Source organism: Dermacentor andersoni, chromosome 1 (assembly GCF_023375885.2).
Source record: "Dermacentor andersoni chromosome 1, qqDerAnde1_hic_scaffold, whole genome shotgun sequence".
NCBI classification, from domain to species: domain Eukaryota; kingdom Metazoa; phylum Arthropoda; class Arachnida; order Ixodida; family Ixodidae; genus Dermacentor; species Dermacentor andersoni.
In genome coordinates, this window is record NC_092814.1 from 114,136,206 (window position 1) to 114,160,043 (window position 23,838).

At 46.5% G+C, this 23,838-nt stretch overlaps 1 protein-coding gene across 1 annotated transcript in view; it reads right to left on the minus strand.

The window, feature by feature from the left end:
• Positions 1–23,838, minus strand: part of LOC126545702 (regulation of nuclear pre-mRNA domain-containing protein 1B) — a 64,110-nt gene that overhangs the window by 12,548 nt on the left and 27,724 nt on the right. Inside the window, exons 5-6 of the mRNA XM_050193656.3 lie at positions 20,506–20,632; positions 11,607–11,782 (exon numbers count right to left, since the gene is read on the minus strand). Coding sequence (XP_050049613.1) covers positions 11,607–11,782; positions 20,506–20,632 — 303 coding nt within the window. The remainder of the gene's footprint in view (positions 1–11,606; positions 11,783–20,505; positions 20,633–23,838) is intronic.

A 23,838-nucleotide genomic window follows, 5' to 3' on the forward strand; every position in this document is an offset into this window, starting at 1 on the left:
TATATTTTTACATACTGAATTTGTCCACATTGCGGAAACAACATGTCGGAGGGACCATAACTGATCTAAATGTGTCACAAGATATCTGCGCCACATGGGCAGTGGTGGAACGGCCATTTGACCTTTTCATGCACATCTTGGCACAGGCAAAACACTGATTTGGCACAGTGCAACGCATTTCTGGTGCAGTGGCAAATGTACATCTATGCACCAGATGGTCTCAATTTGACCTGAAATCATCAATAAATATAACAGAGCCGACTTTACGCTCATAAATGAAGCATTTGAAATTAAAATTACAGTACTAGTATCTATATTATGTAATTGAATGACTTTCCCTGTGTGTATATTGTGGTATAAAGCTGCTTTTACCATTTCAACTTGCAACAGGAGTTTGTGCGTTCATGGCGCTTGAAGTGAGCAAGGAAAAATACAAAAAGACTGGAATAAAAGCATGTAAGCAAGACGATGCTACTGATCTGAAGTTTAAACGGACACTAACAGCAAATACTAAGTCGACACGGACTGTTTAAATAATATTTAAGAAACCTTGAAATGCGCGTTTTGTGCCAACAAAAGACTTAGTTTACGAGAAAATTGCATCTGAAGGGTCCGAATACCTTAACTGGAATTCAAATCTTCCACCACCTAACTAGGGAGTGGTAACGTTGCATATGCCATCACCATCCTTGGCTGCTGTCAGTGAGTAAAATGGCGCCCGACAGATGGCGGTATGGTTTTAAAGTGAAGCTGTTAAGGGCTATTTCCCCTGTATTGTGTCCATGTGTTAACGCAAAACTATCATCACCACGATTGGCTCCAGCGTCATCATCTTCCACAGCTGATTCGTTGGCACCCCTCGGGGCTACCGCGCAAACGTGCTCATGCCGCAGCTCCCACATTTGTTGGTGTCATTAATTCATCAATTAATTAATTAGGAACACAAAGACGTAACCAATTTTACAGCAAATTACAGTGGGGCTGTTAAAGGGACACTAAAGGGTAATATTAAGTCAATGTGGACTGTTGAAATACCATCCCAGAAACCTCAAAACGCTTGTTTCGTGCGAAGAAGAGACTTATTTTAAGCGAAAATGCATTCTGAAGCGTCCGCGTACCTCTAGCGCAGTTCAAATCACCCGCCCTCCGATCGAGGAGTATTGACGTCATGGTCTCATAGTGACGTTGCGCCGTCGGTGAGTAAAACGGCTCCCACAGACGGCGCTACGGCTTTCCTGCACAAAACGCAAACGCGCGGCCAGAAACAGAGCCAAGACAGAGCCGACAGCAGCGCGAAAGCGGAACTATGGTGGCTAGCAGAAAGGAAAGTGCACGACAATAAGCTGGTTCTTTATTTTATGACGCCAACTTTGACGCTCGTTGCAATGGATGGCCCTGACAACGACACATTAGCTCGTGATGCTGGGCTCGAGTCCAGCGATTTAAGCACTGATGAACGTGACCTGCTGTTGAGAGCTCGCGCTGCCGGCGTCGTTGCGTACTACTACGACGACGGCCTGCTCTGAAAGGCACTTCACGCGACTTCAGTAAGTCGGTGTTGAACTCGTAATCCTCTGGACGAAAGTGCAGCGAGCGCACTACGTGATTTTTCGGCGCTTTGCCAGCGCGCTGTGGCAGGGGTATGGCACTTAACCACTTCGAACGGAGAGGTTCACTCGTTCGCACACAGTGATAAGTAACGTTGGATTCGCTGCTGCAACTGCCCTTGGCCAAGTTCCGTGGAGCGTTCACGCATACCACGACATCACATGGACGTGGCATTCTCGCTGCTTGTTCCAAATGGAAGTTTCGCGAGCCAGCAGGACAACTGCAGCGCGACGCGATAAAGAAACAACTGAAACTCCAAAGCGCGCGTGGCGCAAAGTCGAGCGTGCAGAGTCGAGCGAAAACAAAACCTTTCGATCACCCATACTATTAAAGGGTGTGGGAAACACCCACCCCCATTTCCTCCCGCGTACTCGCGTCGTCCCGTTTGCACGTGGCGGACGGGTTGAGCCAGCGTAGACAAGGGAGAGAGGCACTACGCGCCCTCCCTTTCTCCGTCACTCTTGTGACGTGCGTACCCCTCTCCCCCCACGCGGCTCACGGGAAAGGGAAACCTATCCGGCGGGCGAGGAGGACTTCCCCTCGCGAAAAGGTAAAAAGGCATAAAAGCGCGCCACCGGGAGAGACTCTCTCTCTTGGGACGCCGGACACCTGCCGCCTGGACGAAAGCACCTGCCGCAACCCGTGAGTGATCTCGTTTGTCTGACCCACCCAGGCAACGAGGCAAGCCAATTTACTACTATTACTGAGAGGACGTCCCTCTGCGAGTGTTCATTATTGCTAATAGCAATAAACGTTATTACCGTTGACGCCGCTGGTTGCCTTATTCGTTCGAACCCGGCGTAGCCGCGATTCCAGCGCTACGGGTTGGGAGTACCACGAAGCGACTGCGTGGGACTAGATCCGGAGCTCGCCTTCAGCCCTAGCCGCACGCAGAGTGGAACGCCCACAAGGGTAACGTCAAAATGTTATTTTTTCTTAGAATCAAATAGAAGTATACAAGTAGCATTTTCTTCCGTCTTATAATCTAATGACATTATCTTTTTGATACGAGTAGTTGAGTACTAGTGACATAAATTATGATGAGGAGTGCTTTCGTCATCGGGCTAGTACCGAAATGTCGTTGGGGGGTCTCAAATTGTGTCATGCGTTTACCTCAATTTCTCGGTTACTAAAGCTCTGATCGTGATTATATTGACGCCTTAGACATTCTAGAGCATTGCTTTATCACTTTAACTTGACTTTCTGGTAACCTTTAGTGTCCCCTTAAGGACTCATTCTCCGAGGATTACGATGAATGTGGTGTTTTTTGGCGCAAGGGCCAAGTGTGGCCGAAGAGCACCAGGCCGGTGCTAATGAGTTCGCAGTGGAGCTATGAATAATGAAGGGTAGATGTTACATGGCTGTAAAGGGGCCTAAAAACAGTCACTCTAAAGTGCATAAAACCTACACAAGATAAAATTATGCCAATGGTTCTCGGAGGATTGTGTGCGTGTGTAGACACAAAACTACCCATATGTGGGCCGATCCCGAAGATAGTGTAATGCTGGGCCGACCCGTGGCGGAGATGAAGCAGGCATTCAGCACTCCCCATACGTGGGCCGATCCTGAAGATAGTGCAATGTCGGGCCGACCTGCGGCAGAGGTGACGCAGGCGTGAAGCACTCCCCATACATGGGCCGATCTCGAAGACAGTGCAATACCGGGCCAACCTGCGGCGGAGGTTTAAATTAAATTATGGGGTTTTACGTGCCATAACTACAATCTGATTACGAGGCATGCCGTAGTGGGAGACTCAGGAAATTCGGACCACCTGTGGTTCTTTTAACGTGCACCAAAATCTAAGTACATGGGTGTTTTCGCATTTCGCCCCCATCAAAATGCAGCCACTGTGGCTGGGATTTCATCCTGCGACCTCATGCTTAGCAACCCAATGCCATAGCCACTCAGTAACCGCGGCAGGACGCGGCGGAAGTGAAGCAGGCGTTAAGCACTCCCCATACATGGGCCGATCCTGAAGACAGTGCAATGCCGGGCTGACCCGCAGCAGAGGTGAGGCAGGCGTTAAGCACTCCCCATACATGCGCCAATCCTGAAGATAGTGCAATACCGGGCCGACCCGTGGCGGAGGTGAAGCAGGCGTTAAGCACTCCCCATACGTATGCAGATCCCGAAGATAGTGCAATGCCGGGCCGACCTGCGGCAGAGGTACACTTCGCCATTAACGACATACACAGCTTCGCTGGACATCCTTCTTCACAGATTGGAAGGGCACTGAATTTTTGTTTCCACAGAAAGCAAGGACACGGCCATGGAGAATCCGAGCCAAAGCAGAGCGGTGGATTTGCACTGCAGCTACTGCTGGTCAGTGAAGTGGACTGTTCGGACATCCTGCGACATCACATCGATGTGGAATTGTTTGCTACTTGCAGATGAGCCACTGCATTGCTGAATGAACGTGTTCCACGTCAGCTCTCTGAATTTTCACTAATTGCGCCAATTATTCAACTCGGATCTTCATGAAAGTGCATCGATCAGATGTATGAACCTACGTCGACCACCGGGTACCCAATTCCGAGGTAGGGGTCCATTTCTTCGGTAATTAGAGCTGACTTTGTGACCCACGAGGAGCGCCCACCGGCCTTGGCTTCAGCCGAGGGAAGCGATAGGCCTACTCACAGGCCGCATCAAGCCGCAGCCAATTACCGACCAATCGCTAATTTGGCAACCGGACACTGACCCAATATGTTGACCGCTATGAGAATTGAGGTCGATGGCGAAGAAATTTCGCCGGATCAGGTCACGAGAGTCCAGGGGTGGAAAACTGCCGGCGAGAAGTTGAAGCAAAGCAGCCACGCAAGCCAAGATGGCGCCGAAGCCGTGGCTGACATCAGCAACACACGTGGTGATGACCTTGATGACACCACCGGCGAGAGCCTCCGTCACAGGATGAAGCGAGTAAACAAGGGCAAGCTGCTCAAGGGCGCAAGAATGCCAGACCTCCCACGCAAAGACGTGAAGAGTGTAATGCGGCCACGCAGCGGGCTTCATGTGAGCGATGTGGCCCGGGTCGAAATCAGCCGAGTCATTACTGGGGCGGCCCAAGTCGATGCAATTGCAGCAAGAGAAGATATTTGTCCACACCATCAGCAGAACATAATCGTCATGAGTACCTCGAAGAGAGTGTACACCGACAAGTACGCCATGGTGAAACACATAGACATTCGAGGGACGTTCCATGAGGTGAGCGCTTACGAATCGGCGCCTGACAGAACAGTCAAAGGAGTGATACGGGGCATCCCGCTAGAGGACACCGCCCAAGAAATTCAAGACCAAATGGTGCACAAGCACAACCCGACGGCGTTGCAGACGAAACGGATTGGCAATACCAGGTCCGTGGTGATCGCCTTCGAGGGACCCAAAGTTCCCAACTACGTGCGTTACGGGAACCTGCTCGTTGAATGTTCACTGCACCGCAAGCAGATCGACGTCTGCTACCAGTGTGGCCGCGTCGGACACCGAATGAACGTGTGCCCCAATCCCCAAAATCGCATCTGCCGGGAGTGCGGCATCGCCAACCCGGACAAAGAGCATGCGTGTGTGCCCAAGCGCGGCCTGCGCGGCGGCAAGCATCTCACCGCCGACCGGGCCTGTAAGGCAAAATTTAAGATGCCGTACGTGGTGCGGCGCCGGGCCAACGACGACAGCAACCAAGAGGAAAGAGGTCCTGCAGGGTGACCCCAACGCAGCACCTCTTTCGCAGAGCCGTTCAAGAACGCCGGCCCACAAGGGCGGCCACCAAAGCCGCTGACGATCGAGATCCCGTTCCCGGAGCGGCCCAAACGGGGCCGACCAGAAGCCATTGGTTGGCTCCAAGGGCGGCCGCCGCTGCGAGATGGTGGAGAAAGGAGGCAGTCGAAGCTCGAGCGGAAGACGCCGGGGATCCCGTTCGAGGTCCCGGACCAGATCGAGAACCCGGGCAGAGTCCAACCAACGAGGGATACTCGCCGAGAAAAAGGTGGGCTGGACCAACAGGTCTTCCGTCACTCTAGGGAACGACAGAGAGTTCCCACCCCTCAACCCTACCCCACCTCCCTCCTCTAACCAAAATGCCACAACACGTCAAGAGTGCGACGAATGTACAGAACTTAAAAGACTAATAATCGAAAGGCAAAACGCCTAGATTCAGGTACAGAACATGCAGATCAGAGCACTCATGAGTAAAATAGATGCGCTAGTTAGCGGCAGCTCAGCGACTAAAATAACCAAAACGAGCACGGCGCCCGAGGACGCCAACGAGAAACGCAAGGTGCCGCGGAGAGACCCCCTCGCCCCGCCTAGAGCGGAGAGGAGAGGCACAGCCCATGCAACAAGCATTGAATCTTCAAGAAGCGATGGACGCAGAAACCACCGTTGACTGCGAGACGGCAGCAGCGGTACCGCAGACGTCATATCAACAACAGCAACTGCCGCAAGGGGGCAAACTGGCAGCGATACTCGCAGCCATCAATCAAATCAATGAGAAGCTCGGCAATATGAATGCCAGGCTAGAGGCCTTCGAAGGTCAAATAAAGACCCTGTCAGTCAAGCACGAACGACTGGCGGCGAAGACAGCAACAATAACCGTGAAGAGCAAGTTCGCAGCGCTAAAGAAAGAACGCGCCAATAAAGTAAAGGAATCGATCGCGTACAGGCGCGGTCACATCAAAACGTCAAAGGAAGATGACACAGACGCCAAACAGTAAAAAGCAAATTCGTGGGGGGGAAACAACAATCATTTACCAGTGGAATTGCAGGGGCATCCGCACCAAGGTGGCCAAGTTACAACTTCACATAGATGGGCTCGACCAGAAACCAGATATGATCGTGTTGCAAGAGACGCACGGCAGACCCAGACTCCCGGGATACGTGACCTACACGGCATTTTTCAGTTGAACGAACTTGATCTGTGGCCCCAGGATCATTTTTGAAATCAGTTAAACAAAGTTTTGCACTCTGCAGTGCTGGAGTAGCCGATGCCCACCGCCCCCAAATCACACCTTCTGCGGCAGCTATGTGCCATGTGACAGTGAGCTCGTTACCTGTGCTGAACTATCAGATATTGAAATTGTTTCCAGCGTTCATCCAAAAGAACAGTGCGATGAGGAAGATGCAATGCCAGAGGCAGATTCAAAGCCTGTAATTCTAGCTGAGGCTGTAGGATGCCTTGGAAAGATGTGGGACTTCGTGTCTCAGCAACAAGCTGTGCCAGAGGAAATGCACAAAAACAGAGACTCTCTGGACAGCTTTGTTACTTCTTGCACTTTAAGAGCACTAGGGCAAATGAAAATTATATATATATATAGTTTTTTTTCAACATAAGATATGCAGCAATGTAACTGTTACACATTTCGTATATATTGATGTACACAACTCCATAAGCTGCATTTCGCACTTTTGACTCTATGTCTGCTGTGCCCTATGCTCTTCCATGTTCTAGTGACTGTGTGTTCACTGTATGAACAATGTCGCTCAGGTGGATTGCGCCACACTTTGCACGATGTCATGCATATAACAATGGTTTAAGAGGTGCTAACTAAAAGTTTGTTTTAAATATGCCACACGAACTGGGTGTAGTACGCCTTCCCGCAGCTAGATGTGGCGAGCAGTACGCCTTGTGTATCAGTGTGCTGACAGCCATGCAACTAAGAGACAGTGTTATTTTGCCGAGCGTGATTTTACAACTGTGTGTTCTATTGATTTGGTGCATTTATTTTGAACGAGTGCAATGGACATTAGGGAGCAATAAGTTTGCTTCAAGTTTCGTTTCAAACAACCAAATTTTGGCAGAAATCCATTATATGTTACAGGAAGCTTTCAGAGTGAATGACACGACCCAAAGCAGGACATTTATATGGTATACAGTCGCCGACTGATTTTTCGGACTCCGAAAATTCGGACATGCTTGATTATTCAGTCTGCTTTGCGGCACCGCCCTTCTACCCATAGAGCATAATGTATAACAACTGCTGAAAGTTTGGACACCTTGCAACCTCTCGTCTGATTTTTCGGACACTCCTTGAGCCAACTCAATCGAGAGCACCATGCACCGACTCTGACCAATGCATGGTTCGGCTTGCTGAACGCCATTTTTGTTTTGAACCTTGCTGCCCCACGAAGTGGCGCTACTGCAAATCCCCGCTCATCATCATCATCGTTTCTGCCTGGTTCGTAGCTACAGCAGTTCCAGTCTCAGCTTAGTAAGCCATGTCAAGACAATCCAGCAGCTGATTTGTTTCTTCGTGTACGACGCTGCGAGTAGGCCATGTTTTTTGTTTGTGCGACTAGTGTCGGCGTGACGCCGTGGTGATGTTTGCTTTGTGTGCTATGTCGAGATTGTGCTGATGCAACACGGCATACGGAAACATAGCATCCAGTGTCTAATGGCGCCAACAGTGTCCGCGCAGACTGCGCTGGGGAATGCCGGCAAGCGGGTGCCGGGAGGCCTAGGGTTTGTCGCCTTCCGATGTGCTCCATACTGATGCCGAAAATGTTCTGCCGAGACCTGCGCAGTGGTTGCATTGCAATTCCAGACACCGTCTCATTTGACAGTTTCACAGGTGCCAACACTGCTGTACTGACATGCGCAGAACTCGACGACGGCAAGATCATTCGTCAGGTTTCTGCTGCGTTGCCGGTCGATGACTACAAGTCGGAAGATGACGCACCATGTGCTATGCTGCTGTCGCATGCGGAGCGTGTACAAGCAGTGACTGTGCTTTCAGCCGCCTATGGTGACAGTACGACCCTCTCCGAGATTCAGGCTTATCCGATTACGCGTAAACGGAACAGCGTGCAACAGCACATTCACGATTTCTTCAAGCCTACTGCCGAGCCCGAATAAGTGGGTGGAAATAAAGGATTTCCTTGTTTTTTTTCTTAATCTGCTTTTTCGGACACCTGTTTATTCGGACATTTCCACAGTCCCTGTGAGGTCCGAATAAACGGTCGGCGACTGTACACCGATCCTAGCGTTTCTCCCACGATTCCGTGCATTTGTGGAAGTCTTCAGGTGCGAGTGCATTGAGGACTTCCTGCGATTCCAACTAGATCTCTTCAGCTGTGCTAAACTGATGCCCTTTCAACCTCATTTTCATTTTCAGGAACAGGAAAAGTCGCAGGTGGCAAGGTCAGATGAATAGAGTGGCTACAGAAGCTCTGTGATATGTTTGGAAGTCGGGAACTGTCGAATGAGTGATGTGTCAGTGGGCGGCACGCTGTTGTGGTTGAAAAGAAGTTATTGTTCTTCCATTTCTTCGGATGCTCGCACCGAATGCTCAAGCGCTTCAAGACCTCACAGTAAAACTTGCTCTTGATGGTTTGTGTCCAGAAGGTACAAATTCCTTGTGGACAATTCCGTGAAGGTCCAAGAAAACAATCAGCATGGATTTTATTAATCATATCATCAGAAGCCAACAAACAAGAACACCAAGGACAACACAGGGTAGATTACTTGTACTTACTAATTGAAATAAAGAAATTATAAATTAATGGAATTGAAAGTGGATGAAAAAACAACTTTTTTTCATCGACTTTCAATTCCATCAATTTATAATTTCTTTATTTCACTTAGTAAGTACAAGTAATCTCACCTGTGTTGTTCTTAGTGTCCTTGTTGGCTTCTCATATGATTAATAAAAATCGAGCCCCTCGGTTAACACCCTTTCTTCTCGTTCATATATATGCGCGCACACGCACGCACACACACAACACACACGCACGCACGCACACACACTAAGCCTCATTAATTGGAAGGCCTCGTGACCAAGAGAAATATCCCAATGAAGTAGGATTCCCAATTATCCGAAATTACACGAAAGCTAAAAAATCAGCCAGAAAACGTGATACATGGGTGCCACACCTTTATTGTTGTATGTCCACCTACTTGAAAAAGAATTCCTCGATGCGAGACTGATGCTTTCGATAATTTGCTGCACTAAAGGTCATGTTTTCAAGCCAGTCAACCAGGCACAAAACCTCAGCCTCGCCGCCATTGTATTCAACGAAGCTGTGCACAACACTCAGTGCATTGATCCCTTCCGCCAAAGGGGGTGCTCGGGCAGGCTCGTCATCGCCATCTTCAGCGTTGGTGGCCGAGTCAGTTGTTCTTGCAGCAATCTTGCCATCAAGATCAGTGTAGCATGTAGGAACTGTGCTCTCAATATTCAAATAACTGGAGAAGCCGATTGAACTGCACTCTCCATCCTCTGTGTGTAAGGCCTCATATCAAACACAAAGAGTCTCCCCTACCTCATCAAACGGGCAGGCGACAGCACAGTCAGCAGAGGTGGTGGTGGTTGGAACTTCCTTCACAAATCCGGCGTGCTCAAAACACCGTTGAATAACCGTGGCCTCCGCTTGCCTCCAACATGAACAATGAGGCATATTGCACCGAGGAGGTAAATGGCCTACTCCTTGCCATTATCGTAGCAAAGGAGGATTCGTTTCTACAAATTGTAGCGATATGTCTTCCTCGTGTGAAGTATAACACCTTGATCCATCAGCTGTGATAGTGATGTCGTGTTAACAGGCAGAAATATCAGCTTGATTGCCCGCAGGTTCTGAATGCCGCCGTGCGCTGGGCAATCATCAACGACGAACAGAACATTACACCCTGCAGCCGCAAACTTGCGGTCAAGGTGCCGCACATATTCTTCGAAAGTTGCCACTGCCATCCAAGCTTTCTTATTGCTCTTGTAAATTAGGTAATCTTTGGGCGGCAGTCATGTATTTTTAAAACGAGGCTTCTCCGTCTTGCTAACAACAAGCACCAGCAGTTTGTGCTCACTGCACATGTTCGCACCTAACAAAACAGTGATTCTGTCTTTGTTCTGTTGCCACCTCTTCTCTGCCTCCTTCACAGCGAACGTCTTCATAGGCAGCATATTGTAAAATAGAGCAGCCTCATCAAAACTGTACACATCTGCTGTGTCGTACTTGGCAAGTAATGGAGTCAAGCTGCGCTGCTTCCAGCCGTTGAGAACACTGGCCAGCACTGCCACTCTCACCACAAACAGTAACGAACGTTAAATTGTTGCAATCCTTGAAACAACAGAACCATCCATTGCTGCATTTAAACTCCTTATGGCCAAGTTGCAGCGCCAGCTGGTTAGCTTTACCTTGAAAAATTGTCGAGTTGACCGGGAGGTAGGCTGCATTTGCTTTCTGCAGTCAAGCAATCAAGGCAGCTTCAACGTCAGCATATGTAGGAGCATGTAGGAGTGTACGCTTTGCAGAATGAGTTTTGCTGTACACGTCGAGTATTTTCTGCTTGTTCTTGACGACGTTACACAGCATTGTTACACCGTTGACTTGCAGGCCTCTTCAATCAAACAAACCTTTCCTTGTAGCAACTCTTGTACTTCAGCACCTTCTGAGCACACTACAGTTAAACAATTCACAATGAAAAATGCGCAGGCACAGACAAACGCAGCAGTTGCACAACGTTCACCAACTGACAGGAACAAACAAGGCCCACAAAGCTGGAAAAGCATGGCCTTCAAGATCTGTTCTTAAAAAAATCTGCGTAGAACCTAATTTAGTTGAAGCCTCCGAGATTGGAAACTCCTTTTGCATAGCTCGGAAGCCACAATGAAGTATACAAATTAACCGGGAAGTGGCAGACTGGCCCCACCAATTATCCGGTTAAATATACATGTAAAAATCCAGGAGCACACATGTAATACAAGTTATCCAGGATTCCAAATCGAGGGTGTGTGTGTGTGTGTGTGTGTGTGTGTGTGTGTGTGTGTGTGTGTGTGTGTGTGTGTGTGTGTGTGTGTGTGTGTGTGTGTGTGTGTGTGTGTGTGCGTGCGCGTGTCTGTACATGCTGGATTGTGAAGAAAAAAGATGTGGAACCTTGGGTATAGCTGTGTGTGTACAAGCCATGCACTTTAATGTGAGAGCCAATGCAAATTTGTCTCACCAGAATGTAGCAAATGCCAAAAACCCACAGATGCTCCCCCCCCCCTTTACTTCCATGGTCCCAAATGTGGTCTAACCTCGAGTTTCTGCTCCGCAAGTGCCATGAGCTCTCTCTGGTGGAAGGTGAAGCTAGCCAGCATCTGGGAGACTTGCTTGCGGTCTTCTAATTCCTGGGCCAACCGGCTGTTGTACTCGGCTAGCAGTGAGCAGGCCTCCTCCACTTGGGCAGAAAGACGGTCGGCCGCCTGTCGGTCTGTGTGAGAACCACTAGTGAGCCACGCACATGCATTTCCACAGATTAAATCAGGTTAAAAACCAATTTCTCCCCAAAAAGTTGGTTTTAGAATAAAAAGACCTCAAATAGACGAGTTTTACATAGACGGCACTGAAATGTACTTATCAGGAGTTAAAATAACAGATTTCCTTCAGCAACTGTCAAATGCATGATAACTTGAATGCAGGCACCAGAAAATTTTGAGGGGTGGACACCTTGTGACCGAAGGGGGGGAGGATTCTACACACAACTACAGTAGGATACAACTTAAAAAGCAGTAGTTGGCAACCAAGGCACCAAGGCACACGGAACGTGCAGGGTTGTGTTACTCCGCTAGCCAATCACAGAAGCAAAAGTCGTCATCATGCGACATCTTCAAAATGGCGTCGTACTTAATACCTCCGGAGCGTCTGCTGTTCTTGAAGAGTCTATTCCTCGGTGGAAGCTACGAGGTGTGCAGCAGACATGGACAAAATGTGTGGAGTCTGAGCATTTCACTCTTCAAAAGTCTGCGGTACAGTTCATTTCACTGCCAAGTCTGTTTTATTACTCATGAAACTTCCCCGCCAACTGAGGTGAAACTTGACAATACTGTCAAGTTTGCGCTCGATTTTCTTTCCTCTCTTGTCCCATCCTCGAGCAGTTTCTCCATAAGTTAATAAGCACCAACAAGCCAAGCTAAAAACCCTTCTTGACAGTAAAAGTTGATGTGAAGCAGACAGTATTTTTAACGTCCTTGCAGTTCCTTAGTTTCCGCCCACAAACAATTCATTGTGCGTGTTGTATCAGCCGTTCAGAAATTTATATATATATATTTTTTTTAGCGAGAAGTGCTATTGATTGAGAACTCTACCTAAATTCAGTTGTTCCCGTGCATTCATCGCATCATAATATCTATACTGTTAAGGTCAGTCTATGTATGTTTCATTGTAATCCTTCGTGGTTGGTCAGGACCACTAAAGAACAGCTGTTGGCTTGCTGGCATGCTTTCCTAACTGGCCACTGGCGTTGTGGCCGTCCTTTTCAGGTAGCGCAATTGTCAAGCTTTATCCAAAGGCACATAATTTTGAGCTCGGTTTCATGATTTCTTGGTGCTGTGCAACGGTGAACGCTGCCGTTGCGAGCTAACTCAGCTACTGAGCCCGAGGATAGGTTCAATCCCAGCTGCAGCAGCCGTGTTTCGATGGAGGCAAAACGCAAGGCACCTGTATACTGTGCGGTGTCAGTGCACGTTAAAGAACCCCAGGTGGTAGAAATTATTCCAGAGCCCTCCATTGAGCCGTCCCTCATTACCAACGCATTGCTTTCACCACTTATACAATGTCACCAAGAAGTCATGAGCTGTATTTGACAATGTGAGGGCATTGTGCAATTATTACATCCAAATAACTGTGTAATTAATTCCACAGGTCAAATGTGTGATGTACTCTTGAAGTACACAGCAAGCAATTGGTTTCAGTAACCATGAACGTTAAATGGCGGAGAATTCGTTTCAAATGTCTTGAGTGCATGTCCCATTCATGCACTAGCCAAATATTGCCTTATATTAAGCTCACACATGACGTTACTGCAATTGGCTATACAGCTAAGATGCTGTGCACTGCATGTCTCATTGCCCATTTGCAGCTTCCGGAGGTTAAACACCACATACCATACCACACATAACAGTATGTGCAGACGTTCATAGAAGCAGCAAATGTCAAACGCGTAGCATTCTTGATTAGCAAATGACATGAACAGAGTACTGCAAACATATCTGTAGAGTTGCACATTCAAAAATCAAGCTGCAAGTGATAAGACATTTGCAAAGTTCTTGTGCCCAAGGTAGGTGCATGGTTGAGTTGCACTGGGCACTTGGATGGTATAAACAGGTGATATTTAACCCTTTGAAGGTTTTCGCCGTACATGTACGGCGGCGGTTTTCTGTCCCGCAAGGTCTTTGCCGTACGGGTACGGTTTCGAACCTCCGTTTGAAATTTCGCGCCATAATGACGATCCGTGCTCACTGGGAGGTGCTGCCACCTCTCAGGACTTACAAGAAGCGTTTGAAATTTGCGCTACCTTCTTGGGGAGATAAACAGAACTGATTTCTAGCTTGAGCATGTCGCGCAGACTGTGGCAACACCCCTTTTGCGGTTTCGGTTTCGACGCGTGATCGCAACGGAGGCGTGCGAAACGTCATTTTTCTGTTTGTCGGCACTCTCTTGCAGGGGCGGTGGAAGTTGATTTCTATCTTGATTGGCGCTGCTCTTAGCTTATCACCGCCGTTCGCGAGGTATTCTCGCTCTCAGCGGCAACGCGCTTTCGCGGTTTCGGTTCCGCCACGTGATCGCAACGGAGGCGCGCGAAACGTGATTTTTCTCTTTGTCGGCAGGCTCTCGCAGGGGCGGTGGAAGTTGGATTTCTATCTTGATTGGCGCTGCTCTTAGTTTGTTTATCACCGCCGCGCACGAGGTATTCTCGCCCTCTGCGGCAACGCGCTTACGCGAGAAGGTGCCTCAGACCTCTGCCCAAGGCAGCCGCGCGCAGAGATGTCATGTGTGCGCCAACACAACTCGTCACTCCAAGAGGAGGACATACATGCATTTTAGGTGTGCAGACTGCGATAAGGCGCTGTGCGTAGAACCGTGTTTTAAGGAGTACCACACTCTGAAATACTACTGAACATATTGCAGTTCTGAGTGATGCAGACACCAAAATACTGTTCCTATTTTTTTTTTACTATTTATTACATTCAAGATCCGCAATAAAGTAATTTTTACTATTTATTACATTCAAGATCCGCAATAAAGTAATTTGACCACCTGGGAAAGTTTCTTTCAAAATAATTCGACCCTCAAAGGGTTAATTAATCAGATATTGTAACAAAAGTAATTTGTGCACAGTAACATTATACAGCAGACCACAAGGCAATGTTGCTGGGTCAACTTTTCATCGTTTGTGTTAACTTTGTGTTGCGGCAAGAAATCTTTGAGACACGGACTAGTAGATGGACCTTGTGTTTATTTTTCCATTCAAACAATATGCAGTGTTGGGCTCAAATGAAGAGACCCAAGACACAGTGGCTTCAGTGTGACAAAAGAGCATGCATTAGACTAGGACAACATACACCCATCAACAGATATACATACAGTAAAATATTTACATCTCTTTCCCTCTATCAGATGTTAACTTGATCATTTATCATTGCAGCCCATTGGGAGGGTTCACACGGAGATACAAAACGTGCCTGAGAACTATGGTTGAGTATCGCCCAAGCGGCAGACTGTGGAGAGGCGATAGTGGATGCACTGCACTGATCCATACAAAATGCACTGATGCATACAAATAACTTGAGTACGAGTAATGTACCTTTTCAACTACTTTTACATGTGAAAGGGACGTGAATGGATCAAAAAGTTCATTTACATGCATTAGTGAAATAAAGCCCATAGACAATACATCTCCTATAGCACTTCACATTCATTTGGAATGCTTTCTTACAGAATACAGTGTACAGTAGTCTTCCATATGTACAGTTCCATGTGTACAGTAGTACTGTACTACTGTACACATGGGAGAACGCACTTCACATTTGATAAACACTCATGTTCAGACCTTCCCACTGACTGGTTCACAACACAAACTACTGAGCACTTTGTAGTCTTTCAAGTGAAAACATGTTTTGGACATTTCAGTGACAAGCAATGCGAGTACGAGTAATGTACCCTTTCGCATATCTTTACAGTATACACTACAATTTCTGGTCCATTTTTATATTACGCCATACACTTATGGACATTCATAAAGCATTTTTGAAAAACAGAGGAAAAAACTATTTTTGACATATCCCCTGAACCAGTTTTGTGGGCAATAGTTCTACCTGGCTCTGCCTTCTGAATATGACGGACGCTGAGTTGAGGTCTTCAGAAAGAACACTGTGAGTGCCTCAGTAAGGAGCTATCTGGTTCCAGAGATGATCGCAGTAGCCTAATCTCACCAAGTAATACAGAACACTGCACATTAATGAATAGAGACACACTGTGCCCTCCAACAGTTGCATCACTCACAGCACTGAAGAGTGGCCGAAGGGGTGCCACTGACGGCACAATGTGCATCTACAGAGACGAATGTGGGCAACACTTTCTGGACAACATTGTGAAATGAGTTTATGCCTTCAGGAGTCCCCAACACGGTTCGGGATGCACAAGTAGCCTCAGGAGGTGGCATCAGTGGAGCCCTCATGGCCGTGTCTCATAGTGCCTTGCAGGTCGAGGAGGAGATGAAGTAGGACCTTCTGTATGCGAAGGTGCTTGTTAAGCTTGCCAGTATGTTGACACTAGCAGGTGCAGGGTCTCAACCAGGGCAAGCTAAAGGCAGTATGGGGTTCGATCCCCAATACTGGCAGGCAACCACCAGCGATACAATCGGTGCAAGATATCCCCCTGACCTAGTGCGGGGTTCCTCTGGAGTGAAATGCTTCGAAAACTAGTACTTGAGCCCACCCTCCTTGTGTAAAGAAAAAGGGCCACAATGGGCTTTACCACACAAGGTGCATTTCAGTCACTTTAGGACCGATGACCCATTGAGGGCGTCGAGGGTGGTGGCACATACGAGAGCTTCTAGGCAGCAAAAACTGTCAGCCATAACTGGATGCACTACTTGACTGCAGTGAACTGTACCCTGGTCTACATTAATTCAATGCGAGCTATAAGTATGTCTGTGGAGCACTGCTTTGATTAACTAAAAATATGTGATCCACATCTTCTAGTTGATCTCTTGTGATGTGACAACTCCTCTTGTGAGATGGTTGATGTACTTGTGTGTTCAGAAACCTTGAGTTGTGCAACATCTAACATTAACAGTGTCAACAGCTCTGCCAACAGGGCTAAAGCCATTGTTCAAAGGTGCAGCCTCATACAAAAGGGCTATAAAACACTGCACTCAAGAGGCACAAGAGAGCATGCGGGAGGAGTCACAGCATTCTGGAAGGCATGCATCAACCACTGTGTAGTCGAAATGAAATGTGGCAGAGGGCACAAAGGACAGCAGGGAGGACAGCTTTGAAGCGTCTGTCAGCCATCGTGCAATCGAGATGAGACGTGGCAGCAGGCAAAGTCAAGCAGCAGTGAGGACACCTGAGGAGCATGCGTCAGCCATCATGTAGTCGAGGTGAGACGTGGCAGTGGGCACAGCCAAGCAGTAGCGGTGAGGACACCTGAGGAGCGTGCGCCAGTCATTGTGTAGTATGCCAGCTCACTGCAATGGCTCAATGCCAGAGAGCTCAGATTCAGACACGCTGTTACCAATTCCCAGGTTGATGATCACCTCCATCTTGTCACTAAACCCACGCATCTCCCAGAAGTGTTTCGACGCCCTTCACGTACTGCACAGCCTTGGCCCAGTTCTCTGGTGCGACTTTCTCCACTTCAGCCAGGAGAAGGTTGTGCACATACTTGGTCTTGAATGTGGTGTTCGCCACTGCCACTCTATTCTTAATCTGTGCCCAAATGAGTTTTACGGAGTTAAACTCAAAGTGATATAAACTCAAAGTGGCTCCCTCGCCTGAGGACAACAAAGCCAGCACTTTCAGCAGCCACATCAACCCGGTACTTGATAAATTTAGTCTTAATGGTAACCACAGTGTCCAGCAGCTGCTTCTTGGTCATGGAGGCATGGGATGGGATCACGTTCGAGGCCACCCAGTCTTGGATCTCTGCCTTCCACCATGACAGCGACGGGATTTCCTCCACCTGCCTGGAGTGGTAGGACGCATTGTCTGTGACAATGAAGCTTTGCAGTGGCAGCCTATCGACGACCGAACTTAACCACGTCTCGAAACTGTTGCCGTTTATTTTCTCGTTGTAGTCACCTGTTTTCTTTCCCAGAAACACATCCAGTAAACAATGAACAGATCCACCCTCACTAACAACATGAGTCATGATCAGCTGCTGTCCTTTTCCCGAGGGCTGCTTGAGCCCTGTTGTTAAGCCATGCAAGTACACGCCGCGTCACAACTTGACTGTCTTATCAGCCTAGACCTTACTCACTGTGTGGCCAGCAGTGACCCAAGCTTCATCAAGATAGAATATCTCACACCCTTCTTCTCTGTACCGAGCAATCTCGTAAAGATACTTGTGGAGCACCACAACAAGTCTTCGCAGTCGATGAGCAAGGAGTTCCTTTCACGTTTCTCACTCTTGAAGCCCACGTCCAGGAAGAGGCGATGGATAGTCCACGGCTGAAGGGTCTGCAGATCATCTGGGCTCGCGGATGCTAATTCTGCAGCGATCTACTGCACGGTTGAGAAAAAAGTCATGAATGCAGTTTCTTAATGCAGTCAGTGTGAAGCTGTCGTAAGTATGTAGGCGCCTCTTACAGCCTTCACCTCTGGGCCGCTTCTGTGGAGGCGTCCATAGTTTTTATTCCATGTTTTTGGCAGTGTGCCTGACATCAAGAACTTCGCGTAAGCTCATACCGGTTAGTTAACTCACCCGCTCACACATCTGCGTGACTGCAACATTCGGTTGCTCTTTTTGTAGCTTCATGTACACATTCAGCAAGATTTGCGGAGCGCCACTGCAGAGGGCATTCCCACTGCTGTTTCTTTTGAACAACTGGCCCAGTGTCATCGGTGTAGCCTGGCATGCCTGAGGCGTACCTGATGACAGCGCAGTGGATGAAGGCAAGCTCGGTGAAGCAGGAACGGCAGATGCATAATTGTGCTCAGTGAGAAACGCTTCCGCAGGAGAGACGTCCTTGTACAGAACTGTGATAAATTGTGGCTTTTGCTTCTTGTGAAGATGTGTGGCGCACGCCTGGTTTTTGCGCTGCAGGTGTTTTATTTCAGTTCAATAAAGAATTAGGCTTTCACCATTCCACTATAATACACGGGTGAAAATACATAAAATATCTGATTATGACTTTATTTTTGTGGTTACTGCCTAATTTAGGTAACGGGGAAAGTTTGAAGTACGACCTATTTGCAGCCTCGTGGAGGAACAGTGGCTGGCAGTTATGAAGGCGTGGGCAGAGCTTCACTGCAGACTTAAGTCGTATCCGACTATAAGCTTGCCTCTCCTTTTTTTTTTTTTTCTGATACGACCATTCCACCATTTTGAATTGTAAGTTCTCCAATATTGCATTTTGGACTTATTATTATTTTGGACTATTGTACGCAAAATTATGCAAAACCAACTTGCCCACATCAAGCTTTTACTGCTAACGAAACTGACATGATGCATCCTACCGCAATGGCCAAGCTTTGTTGGGAAAAAGAAATTCACAGCTCGTCACTGTAAAAATTCGCACAGAACACCTGCCAGCAGTTCAAACCTGCATTAGCCAATAGGAGCGCTTCCCATGTCAGCCTGGCAGCAGTAACAAATTGCGACGCTACAACTTTTTTTTTTAACTTCTTTTGCTGCTATTTCTGCATGGCAAATTAAGGCACTGCGGCTATCTGAAGCTCAGTTTGCATTAGGCAAGTTAATTAGAAGTTAGTTAACTAAAATTAAATCACTGTTGGAGCATAAAAAAATACCCATGACTAGTATGAACAACGCTTATCCATATACAGTGATTGGCATTCGCGCAAAGCCAGAAATTATTTTTTAATTCTTGACAACATTTAGTTGAAACAGCTGGTATACAGGCTTGACCATTTGAAATCCATGGTACAGAGCAAGAAATTAAGCAAATGCAGTAAATATTTAGGGTAATAAAAAATGAAAACATTTAGCATGCTCATGGATTCTATACTGGACACTGTCAAATACTGCCCTATTGTAAAATTCTGCAATGGAGCCATTTTGAGTGAATCAGAGAGGCTATGCAGCCCTTTAGGCCAATCAGAGCTGAGAAGATGGCAAATTCAATAGTATGGCAGAATTTGACGGTGTCTAGAATAGCACCCCAGCTTGAGTATGAGAGGATATGAAAATAAAGGCACAGCCAGACAACATGATAACGACACATCGGAAGCACATGCTCAGTTAGACCAAGTCAGTGTTTGTATCAGCTACGAACTTTTCTTGGCCATAATGAGATTTCAATCAATGAAAAGAAACTGTAGGCACGAAAGAAAATAGTAACTGTGGACTGAAAGCATATTAGCAACCTTGGGCAACAATTCCATTACACATGAGAACCAAGTGGCATGGAGTAATCAAAAACACTGGTAATCTGATCTTCAATGCAGAAAGGAAATATTTGCACTTATAAAGGTTACTCAAGGCTTTCCACCTAGACTGTCATAATCTTATTATCAGAGGCGAGATTTTGTTTAAAGTTATGAACAACAACCTCTCTGATCCTTGTTTATTGAACAGATTAAGAACCTTTCTGACCCTTCTTTAGAGCAAACTACTAAAACACACGGCAAATTTCACTAGCAATGCCAGAGCAATCTTATTCAACTTAATTTGTTAGATTTAATTGATTTCAGACTGCATGTTTCATTGTTATACTAGAACAGGTTTAGCTTAAATCTACCAATAAAACATCTGAAATGGTCATGGAGGCATGACCATTTCAGCGTGGTTATTGAGAAGGCATGATCGCGTGAGCGATCATGCCTTCTCAATAACCGAGCAAAGGAAAACTGTTCTGTTTCTACCAGTGGAATTCCTCAAGTGTGTTTCGTCCCAGATTGACACTTTGCCATCCGTGACCTTTCAAATTTTACTGTTTTCCTTATAGAAGAAACTCGAGAGCCAACTCACCCTGAATTTTCTCTAGCAGGGAGGCATCTGAAACCTCTGGTGGGAGACTGGCTATGCGTTCTCGAACAACAGCATCAGAGGAGGCTGTGTTCTCCAAGTCTGCCAATGCCTTGATCAGAACCCCTGGCTGTTTGACAAGATAAACAAATAATAATAAATAAATAATAAAAATGGATGCAAAGAACCTTTTGTTGTGACTTATATACCAGTACAAATCAGCATAAACATATGCATTACATTATTCATTTTAAAAATTCTAGAGTGCGAATTTTCACTTTGATTACAAAGACGGCGCCGAATAAAACAACACACGAAGAAGGGAGACACGAGACAAGCACGTAGGCGCCTACGTGCTTGTCTCGTGCCTGCCTTCTTCGTGTGTTATTTTATTCGGCGCCGTCTTTGTAATCATGCATAACCAACTAGCCCACCAGCACATGCTCAGTGATTTCACTTTGAATCAATTTGTCATAAATGAGCATTATATACCACTGAAGCAATTTTGGCAAAGCCACAGGGCTGTTCATCGTACAGTTTTCTTGTTAGCAGCCTTTGAACAGCACCTAAGCAAACGTGTGCACCTGTTGGTTGTCACTATGACACAGCACCACCTTACATAGGAGATCATGCGAAAGAGCAGCGCCTTCTAGGTCATGCGTCACTTGTGGCGAGCAGTAATGGCAACATTTGTTAAAGTTTTGGTATCAAAAACAGCTACATTTGCTAGCTTTTTATGATGCTTTCACTCGTATTTCAAACACCCATGACCTCCTTCACATCAAAACTACCTTAAACTGGGCTTTTTATGCAGTTGCAGTTGGTTATTAAAACTTAAAGCAGTAAGCATGACAAATTTGAGCATTGAATACACGTAAAAAATATTATGAAAAAAATAAACACTAGTACAAGAAGATAACCTTCACAGGGCATTTGTAAGCAGTCTAATCGGTAAAGAATGGCAAAGTAGATTAAACATAATGGACGTACCACTCCTGCCAGCAACACAGCCTTCATAATCAAGAAAATAACAATTATCAGGCCTTTTAAATGGAACATCATCCTCATGGATGGTTGGTTTTGTATTCATGCAATTATTCATGCAATTCTCAAACACTAATCTATCATTTTAGCTTGACTTAATATTTGCCTTTAGTGTCCCTTTAAATTGTATGTCCATAGTAAACACCTCAGCGTCATCTTAAACTGCAGTGGCTTAATTGATGGGGTTTAAAGTCCCAAAGCCACAGTTTAGCTATGAAGGATGCTGTAGTTTACTGGAGGGGGCTCTGGACTATTTCTGATGACCTATACTCCATTTCAAATAAATATCAGGTACAATGCTGTGGAAGCTACGCAAGAAGTTTCGTGATGAAAATGTATTACTCCGCGGGTACCATCAATGCTTCGCTGCCCGCCAACGGCGTTAGCTCACGCGAGCATGCACGTGCACCTCACGTGGTGCACGTCGCACCACGTGAGGTGCATGTGGTGCGACGGCCTGCCAATAAAAACTCCAAAAAGAAACGCAATGAAAAACAAATTGATCTAAAACAACGCAGTGGATAGCCGTATACGACAGTTTGTTTGTTTCTAAGGTTTAACACTTTCTTCATTTAGTACTGAGCCTGTATCAAGAACAGTTTCGCACAACTGCGATCAAGAACATCGAACTATTTCTAAGGGCTGTCGAAGCCACTGCAAGAAGTTTCTCTAGCCTCCACAGCATTGCACCTGATGTTTAAAATGCAGTATAGTATTCTCTAACATGCACCAGAATCTCATATAATACACAAGCACTTTTGCACTTCGCCCCATTTAAGATGTAGCTGCCACTAACACAAAGCTGCAACTTTGTGCTGAGTAGTAGAAAAGCTGCAGTGAAAGAAATAAACAAAAAAAGACAGCAAGAATAGTTTGCTTCTGTAGAAGTACACTCAACTGCAGTAGGTAAAAGGAGCTTTACTACAAAACAATCTGCTTTTGTAAAGCAATATAGTAGTACTAGACTAGAGCACAGTGGCATAGCCAGAAATTTCGTTCGGGGGGGGGGGGGGGGGGGGGGGGGGGCTCACACTCCAACTCGGCCAGCTCCTTATAGAATTTGTATAGGGATCAAATACATCAATGATAACTGCACTGCCATTGCCAAAGATGCTGCAAACGAATTCTTGAGTGCTACGCATTGTCAAGACATGTAAAATATGTATTTTTTTCATAAAAGAATATATTCGTATGTTTCAAAAAATTGTACCAGAAATAACTGATATCAATCCTTCCACCTTTTTTGTCTATTTAAAAGAAACTATCACACGAGCTTTAGAACTATATCAGTTTAAAACCAGCAAAGGAGTGCATGCCGCTGATATGAAAAACGTGAAGGCCATGAAATGAACAAGTTGAGGACAAACACTTTAATGAAACTTTGTAATTCAAGAACCTTCTTCACATTTTTGTACATATGCAATGGCCAGGGAAAAATCTCAATGACGCTGTCCTATGTTCCAACGTATTGCGCAGGAGCAGCTGTCAACGGTCATGTACTGTGCGTAATTGCACCAAAATTATCGACGCAACAGAGAGAACTTATAAAAAGCATTTCTGCAAAATATACATTAGAAATGCGAAGATAGAATGGAATATACATACGAGAAGATACTGCCTGAAAAAGGGGAAGAAAGTGTTACTGGAAATAAAGTTCACTCCATGTATACACAAAAGCTCGCAACAAGATATTTAAATATATGTATAAGTCTCCAATAAATCTATCTATATAAACAAAAGTAACTGTCTATAGTGCATCAAAGAAGGCAAATAAACATGTTGCACAATCACAGATTCACAGATCACAGAATCCTAAGGTCCTTCCCCATCCCCCTCCTCTACTCTCCCCGATGCACCGCGTGCAACGAAAGGCGGTGCACTTTTCCCCCGCTTTTCTCCCTTGCGCACACCATCGTCGGCTCACCTATCCCCCCTCCACCCTCCCCCTACGCTTTCACTCGCACATACAGCATGCGGCGCGCGGTGACGATGTTATCGCCCTTGAAGTTTCATGAATAAGCGCGAAAAGATGTACTGACCAAGATAACTGAAAATTTAATGACGTTTCGGCTCCCCATACAATAAAACCCATAACAGAGATACAACGTATTTAAGTACGTTTCAGTACATGATGCAACCAGCGAGTGTGCACCATCGGAAGTGTTCCGTCTTGCCTATTCAGCGTTTGCGCCGTGGTCTGTTTGTGCAAGGATACTAGATGGTGGCGTGACGCAAGCGACTTTTCCTTGGCCAGGACACGTGCACTTGCCCAGTCAATATTGTGGCCTGTAG